Below are 8,304 nucleotides of genomic sequence, written 5' to 3' on the forward strand. Positions count from 1 at the left end.
GCAATTTTAGCTTTGAAAATCTTTAGCCACACAACCGCCGCGGGCCGGCTCCAACCAGCACCAAAATGCAACAACATCCCGATAATGGTGGTAAGATATTCATTTAGTATATCACATCTTATGCTTTGTTCTACGGATGATCATTTTAATGCATATTGATTATTTATTTTGTTTCTTATTTTATTGTAGTTTTAGGTGAGACGGACGACTTTAAAGATACAAACGAGTTATTTTACCTATGAGTTCTGTTGAAGAGTGACGAATTGAGAAGAATTGAAGGTTTTAGTTCATAATGATGAGATTGATTTTAATTTTAAAGTTATTGTAGTGTATAAAGAAGTTTTAAAAATGATGAATAATTATCCATTGTGTTTAATTCTTTATTATGATAGAATTTTATCTTCCTACTCCATGATTAATTATCCATTGTGTTTAATTCTTTATTGTGATAAAATTTTATCTTCCTACTCCATGATTTAATATTTAAACATTATATTATGTGATTTGTTTCAAATTTATTATGCTTCAATGTTGATTTGTATAGATTTTTGATTCTCATATAACTAAAATTGTTACTCATATTGTTCATTGTTAATATTGATTCTAATTTTATTTAATTAATTTAAAATTGAAAATTAATGTATTAAAAATATATTAATCTGTGCATAGCACAAGCGTGATAGTGATAATAAATTATAACATCCCAATTGAACTATATTCGATGAAAAAAAAAATCAATTTCAATATCTACTATTACTATTAAACTTTAAAATATAAAATTACATTTAAAGCTCAGAAAAAAGCCCTAGTATCATACATACATAAATAAATCTTTAGGGCATCCGCATCGCTGCGCGATGCGGTCTCGATCTCGTCTCGACGAGACGAGTTGTCTCTACGCGTGACGCGTCCCGGCGAGGCCGGCCTTGAGTTGGCGAGACACGCGCCCGGCGCCACGTGGCGCGCGCGGGCGGCTGGCGTGACGCCCACTCGCCGACCCGCGAGTGGGCGTCGGAATTATGACGTCATAATTCAATTTTTTTTAAAAAAAATCAATTTTTCGAAAAAAAAAATTTAAAAAGAAAACGGTAATATGACCGTTCAACGGTCATATTTTAAATTATTATTATTATTATTATTATTATTATTATTATTATTTTTCTATATTCTATATATACTCTTCTCCATTCTCCATTTTACACACAAACACATATCTATTCTCTCATCTCTCTTTCTTTCCTCTCCAATCACTTCTATAAAATCATTCCTTTACTTTTTCCTTCTCTCAAATTTAATCCATTATGGATCCATTTGAGCAAATGCGTCGAATAATGGAAGAATAGCTAGAAGAAGATCGACGTAGGGAGGAGGAAGCCGCCGCGCCTCGTCAAAGGTGACCCCGGACTTACATCCATCGTAACCAGGAGGAAGCCGCCGTAAGGTTGGAACGTGATTACTTCAGTCCGAACCCGGTATGGGGAGATATCTACTTCCGTCGCCGTTTTCGTATGTCACGCGCGCTACTTTTGCATATCGCGAATACATTGGCGGGACGGGAAGAGTACTTCAGAGAAGGGTTCGACGCTGTTGGCCGTCCTAGCCACATGACGCTCCAAAAATGTACTGCGGCGATCCCGTCAGCTTGCTACTGGACAAACGGCGGATTCGTTCGACGAATACCTGCACGTCGGGACAGCCTTCACCGACGAATTTGAATTTCTGAAGAGACTTTGTTTGTTGAACTTTCGCAAAGGCGTCCGGGCAGCCTTCACCGAAGAATTTCTGAAGAAGCCAACTACCGCAGATTGTCAGTTTCTGCTCCGACTTCACGAACAAGTGTACGGATTCCCCGGGATGCTCGGGAGTGTCGATTGCATGCATTGGCAATGGAAGAATTGCCCTGTGGCGTTGAGGGGGTCATACACGAGCGGCCACAAAGGCACCCACCCCACCGTTATACTCGAGGCCGTCACCAACTACCGGCTATGGATTTGGCATGCGTATTTCGGGGTCCCCGGCTCGAACAACGACGTCAACGTGCTCAATAACTCCGACCTCTTCTCTGAAGTTCTGAATGGTAAAGCGTCGGCCATCAACTTCATCGCTAACAATCGCCAGTATAAAATGAGGTACTATCTTGCCGATGGCATCTATCCGAAGTGGCCAACCTTCGTGAAGACGTTCAACAGGCCTGCGAACGAAAAGCAGTCTCTTGTTGCGCAGAAGCAAGAGGCTGCTCGCAAGGATGTGGAGAGAGTGTTCGGGGTTCTCCAAGCTCGATTCAAAATTATCAAAGCCCTTGCTCGACAGTGGTTCATGGAGAATATGGTCGACATCATGTATACGTGCATAATCTTGCACAACATGATTGTCGCCGACGAAGGACCTGAGGCGGGAAATTGGTTCGACCCTGAAACCCCGGGAAGCTCAACCGCAAGTAGTCCGCCTCGAACGGGAGTGCATCCCGTCTTTGCAAGAGCGGTTGTCTATTCGGGCAAGAACACGTGATTCTACCGCCCACACCCAACTCCAGGAGGATCTAATGGAGCATATTTGGGCAAAATTTGGCAACCGTTAGATGATCGTCACTAGAGAACTCCTTCTTCTGCTTCTTTGCCTCCATTTTTTTTATTTGAGTTTAAGTGTGCAATTTGTAATTTCTAGTTTTTTAAATTATGTCTTTTTTATTTTTTTAGGTATATAAATTGTAATTTTATTTAATTTAATGAAGTGTGTTTTTATTAATTGAATTTGTTGGAATTAAAAATAAAAAATGAAATTGAATGAATAGTTAAGAGATGGTTAAGAGATGGAGGGATGCAGGTGTTGTCTCTTAGTTAAGAGATGAGCTGAAAAGTACAGTGGGACCCATGAATAGTTAAGAGATGAAACGGTTAAGAGACGGTTAAGTGACAGAAATGCGGATGACCTTAGAGCCCTAAATAAAGCTCAAATATGAACTACATAAATTAGTAAATCCCCAAACCTTATAGTGGCGCCCTATCTCTCATCCTATTCTTCTCTCGCCTGCTACCATCTCGTCTGGCTTCCCTCCTAAATCTTCGCCGCCACTACACGGCCGTGCTTCGCCAGTTTGTCCTCGAGCTTAACACTTAAAAAAGCTACTGGATTTATGATAATATATTATTCTATTTTTATCAGTCTTCATCATCTTCTTCCTTATACAACTGGAATAATGATAAGTATATTATTTTATTTTTATCAGTCTTCATCATCTTCTTCCTTAAACCCCCAGACCGTTTCTCGCTATTTCTCTGCAATTTAAGAATTTTCAATTTTCAGCCCCTTTTACTGTGTCCGCCCATGACTATAGAACGAATAATCTTCAATCAAATAGAAAAATCAGCCCAACTCATTAATTGCATAAATGACCCAAAATTCAGCCCAATTTCATTATATTCCTCTCAAATGATCCCTAATCCTAGAGAAAAGGAAAGCAGGCGGTGCACCATGTTCCATCTCCTCTCCTTCCGTCGACAATTCCTCTAGCTCAAATCGACCCTGAAGATTCCGTTGGCAACAAAACGCGATCAGAAAACAACACACAAACAATAGGCAACGCAAGAACAAGATCAAGACGGGAGTTACGTGGTTCGACGTAAAAGTCTACATCCACGGGAAAAATCGCACACAATCTTTATTGCAAACTCAATGGAATCGGAGGAACAGATTACAATCACAAGAACGAAAACTAGAGGAGAAATAAACGAACAAGTAACAGCAATCTCGAGCTGAAACTTCGCAGCAAGAATGAAGACTCTTCTTCTTCTCTAACTGATCTCAATCTCTCTCTGTCTCTCGTTTTTCTTCTCTGAATTGAAATGAGCTAAGCTATAGCAAGGTATATGTCCAGATCGATGGTCCTGATCGAGTGCCAAAACCCCCTTTTATCTCCACCGTCCGATGCAGTCATCTGTTGCAACTAACTCAAAATAGCTGTTTGACTTAAGCTTACTTAAAAGGTCCCACCAGCTTGTGGGTTCGAGCCCTTTCAAGACCAACTTTTCCCAACAATCTCCACCTTGGGCTTGAAACAGATCATGTGCTATTTCCATTTCCAAACTTTGCCTCAACAATCAGTCATCCCCACCAGCTTCAGGCAGTGCCTGAATTTTGCAACTGGTAAGGCTTTTGTTAGAACATCGGCAGCATTATCTAATGTTCCCACCTTCACTACTTTGATTTCTCCTCCTTCAATTATATCTCTTATGAAGTGCAGCCTAATGTCAATATGTTTTGCCCTAAACCCTAAACCCTAAACACCTGATGTTTCGCCAAACAAATTGCTCCATTATTGTCGCACAGAATGGTGAGTGAATCTTGGACTGCCCCAAAATCAGATGTGATTCCTCTAAGGCATACTGCCTCCTTTATTGCCTCAGTGAGGGCAATGTATTCAGCCTCTGTGGTTGATAACTCCACCACTGATTGCAAAGATGACTTCCAGGTGACAGCTCCACCAAACATTTTGAAGATATATCCAGTCTGGGATTTTCTGCTGTCAACATTTGAAGCATAATCCGAGTCGCAGTAGCCTATTAATGGCTGCTCTTGACCTTCCACTGACCTTCTATACATGATCCCTACATCCTTGGATCCCTTCAAATACTTCAACATCCATTTGAGGGCATGCCAATGCTCTCTGCCATGCTCCTTCATGAATCTACTAGTTATGCTTACTGCATGAGCCAAATCTGGCCTAGTGCATATCATGCTATACATCACACTTCCTATGATGTTAGAGTAAGGAATTCCCTTCATTTCTTCCCTTTCTTCATCATCTTTGGGAACTTGATCTGTGGAGAGTTTGAAATGCTGTCCAATGGGAACAGATTTTGTTGTGGAATCTTGCATTCTGAATCTGCTAATTACTCTTCTGATGTAATCAGTCTGCTTCAGGTACAAATTCCCCTTCTTTCTATCTCTTGAGATATCCATCCCCAATATTTTGCTAGCTTCACCCATATCCTTCATTTCAAATTTTTCTTTCAAGCTTTGCTTTATACTCTGAACCTCATCTAGAGTTCCAGCAGCCACAAGCATATCATCTACATATAGGACCAGAAATGCCACAGCTTTACCATTCTTCATCATAATATATACACAACTGTCATATGGAGATTTCTGGAAACCAATAGTAGAGAGATAGGAATCAAACTTTTTATACCATTGGCGGCTACTTTGCTTGAGGCCATATATGCTCTTCTTAAGTAGGCAGACCTTATCTTCTTGTCCCTTCACTTTAAAACCCTCCGGTTGCTCCATGAATATGGTCTCTTCCAACTCTCCATTGAGGAATGCAGTTTTTAAATCTAGCTGGTGGAGTTCCCAGTCCAGATGGTTCACTATGGCAAGCATAATCCTTATTGAACTGTGTTTCACTACAGGGGAGAACACCTCGTTGTAGTCAATCCCTTCTTGCTGTGTGTAGCCTTTTGCAACAAGCCTAGCCTTGAACCTTACTACACTTTGCTGTGACACTTCAATTTTTTTCTTAAAGATCCACTTAGAACCTACGGCTTTCTGCACCTTGGACCTCTCCACAAGGATCCATGTTCCATTTTTAAGTAGTGAATATATTTCTTCTTCCATAGCCCTTATCCACTGTTCCTTTTCAAGACTATTCATTGCTTCTTGAAAACTTGCAGGCTCATCATATAGTATCTCTCCTGCAATACACAAAGCAAAAAACGTCATATCATAATCACTGTATTTCTCAGGCAATTTATTCTGTCTTCTTAGTCTGTCTCTTGCTAATCTATATGAGCCCCTCTGAACTTCTTCACTTTCAGGCAGATCAGAACTAATAGGTGATGCTGGTGAAGCAACAGTTGGCTCACTGTCATCTCTATTCATAAGCTCCACCTCAAGCTCTGATTCCTTATTTTCTGCTTGGATTTTATCAGCTGCATAAGGCATCTTGGATTCATCAAACACTACATCCCTACTGATCAGCAATTTCCTTGACTCTTGATCCCATAATCTGAATCCCTTAACTCCATCTTGGTATCCCAAAAAAATACATCTTACTGCTCTTGCATTCAACTTCCCAGATTTCACATGTGCATACGCCCTACAACCAAAAGGTTTAAGTTTAGTAAAATCTGGCTTCTCCCCGTACCATTTCTGATCAGGAATCTCATAATCAATTGCTGAAGATGGGCATTTGTTGATCATTTTGGAGGCTGTCATCACTGCCTCACCCCAGAAATATTTTGGAACTGATGAAGTCAGTAACATGCACCTCATTCTTTCTAGAATAGTTCGGTTCATCCTTTCGGCTACACCATTTTGTTGTGGATTCCTTGCTACTGTCTTGTGCCTCCTTATTCCCTTGGTCTTGCAGAAGTCATCAAATTCTGTAGAAAGATACTCCAAACCATTGTCAGTCCTTAAGCACTTCAATGTATTTCCTTTCTGCCTCTCCATTAGTGTATGCCAATCCTTGAAATTTTTGAATGCTTCAGATTTTTCCTTGAGCACAAAAACCCATAGTTTCCTGGTGTAATCGTCAATGATGGTCATGAAATACCTTCCTCCTCCCAGTGTGTGTGGCTGAGTAGGACCCCAAAGGTCAGAATGTGCATAATCCAATGGGGCTTTGGATGTATGCTTGCCTTTAGGGAATGGCAGCTTCTTTCCCTTTCCCATGATACACTCTTCACACTTCTTTAGAGAATCAATATCAGAACAATGAATCATACCATCCTTATGCAGCTTCTTCATTCCCTTAACTCCCACATGACCCAATCTTCTATGCCAGACCATTGCATCCTCACTATGTACTACACAGCTCTCACCTAGGACAGGAGTTGCATCAAGATAGTACAAACTATTTCTTCTCATAGCTACCATCAGAACTTGAGAATCTTTCAATATTTCCAGATCTTCATTATTAGACCTGAATGCACATCCCTTTGACTGTAATACACCCAATGAGACTAAATTTCTTTTGATTTCTGGAATGAACCTGACTTCAGTAAGAACCACCAATGAGCCATTGCTCAACCTCAGCTTAATGTTTCCTATCCCTTGAACTGTACACGTCTGATTATTCCCCAGTAGCACAAATCCCTCAGCTGACCTTATCTCATGAAACCATTCTTGATGTGAGCATATGTGAAAACTACAGCCTGAATCTACTATCCATTTTCCAGTTGCCGTACTGCTTACCACATTCAGAATATGTTCTACTTCTGGTTCTTGAGTAATGTCTGAAGACCCCACAGCCTGAGCCTCTTCATTTTGCTTCCTTTTCCATGAGAAACAAATTTTCTTGAGATGCCCAGGTTTCTTGCAATAATGGCAAGATCTGGTTTCCTTCTTTTCGTCTTTCTCCTTAGATTTTTGGAACTTAGGCTTGACTGCTTTTCCTTTCCCCTGATTGAACTTTCCCTTGAAAGTCTTGACATTCAATATTTCCCCTCCACCAGAACTTCCCTGAGTACCCGATGATTTCTGGAGATCCTTGGTCTTCAAAGCGGATTGAACCTCAACCAGGGTGATAGCCTTTTCCCTTCCGAACAACATAGCATCTTTCAAATGTTCGAAGGATTTGGGCAATGCATTTAACAATGCAATAGCCTTATCTTCTTCCTCCATCTTGGCATCTACATTTTCGAGATCATCAATCATCTTGTTGAACTGATCAAGCTGCTCAGCAATCGGTCGATCATCAGAGAATTTAAAAGAATATAGCCTCTGTTTGAGATATAACCTATTTGCCAAGGACTTAATCATGTAGAGCTCTTCCAATTTCTTCCACATCGAAGCGGCCGATTCTTCCTTCGCAACCTCCCTAAGAACTTTGTCATCCAAATTGAGGATGATTGCGCTATGAGCCTTCTTGTAGATTTTCTGTTGCTGCTCAGTCGGCTTATCATCATCCTTCGGTGTTTCAAGAGCTTCTTCAAGCCCTTGGTGAGTGAGTAGAGCCTTCATCTTGATTCTCCATAGGCCAAAGTCATTCTGCCCATTGAATTTCTCCGTTTCATACCGCGCCGTTGTCATCTTTGTTCGACTTCCCACAGACGGCGCCAATTGAAGATTCCGTTGGCAACAAAACGCGATCAGAAAACAACACACAAACAATAGGCAACGCAAGAACAAGATCAAGACGGGAGTTACGTGGTTCGACGTAAAAGTCTACATCCACGGGAAAAATCGCACACAATCTTTATTGCAAACTCAATGGAATCGGAGGAACAGATTACAATCACAAGAACGAAAACTAGCAGGAGAAATAAACGAACAAGTAACAGCAATCTCGAGCTGAAACTTCGC

General features: G+C 40.8%; 1 protein-coding gene and 1 long non-coding RNA gene across 2 annotated transcripts; one reads left to right on the forward strand and one right to left on the reverse strand.

Annotated features, from left to right (window-relative positions):
- The first annotated feature begins 1,854 nt into the window (after positions 1–1,854).
- On the forward strand, positions 1,855–3,286 carry LOC125221101. The gene is made up of 2 exons (XM_048123229.1): positions 1,855–2,256; positions 3,227–3,286. The coding sequence occupies exons 1-2, from the start codon at positions 1,855–1,857 to the stop codon at positions 3,284–3,286; spliced, it is 462 nt and encodes a 153-aa protein (XP_047979186.1).
- Positions 3,287–3,399: 113 nt separating this feature from the next.
- On the reverse strand, positions 3,400–4,471 carry LOC125218353. The gene is made up of 2 exons (XR_007175941.1): positions 3,734–4,471; positions 3,400–3,522 (listed from the first exon to the last, which is right to left on the reverse strand). It is a non-coding gene; the product is annotated as an uncharacterized LOC125218353 (long non-coding RNA).
- Between the last annotated feature and the right edge of the window lie 3,833 nt (positions 4,472–8,304).

The sequence above is a fragment of the Salvia hispanica genome, chromosome 4 (assembly GCF_023119035.1).
Source record: "Salvia hispanica cultivar TCC Black 2014 chromosome 4, UniMelb_Shisp_WGS_1.0, whole genome shotgun sequence".
In the NCBI taxonomy this organism is placed as follows: domain Eukaryota; kingdom Viridiplantae; phylum Streptophyta; class Magnoliopsida; order Lamiales; family Lamiaceae; genus Salvia; species Salvia hispanica.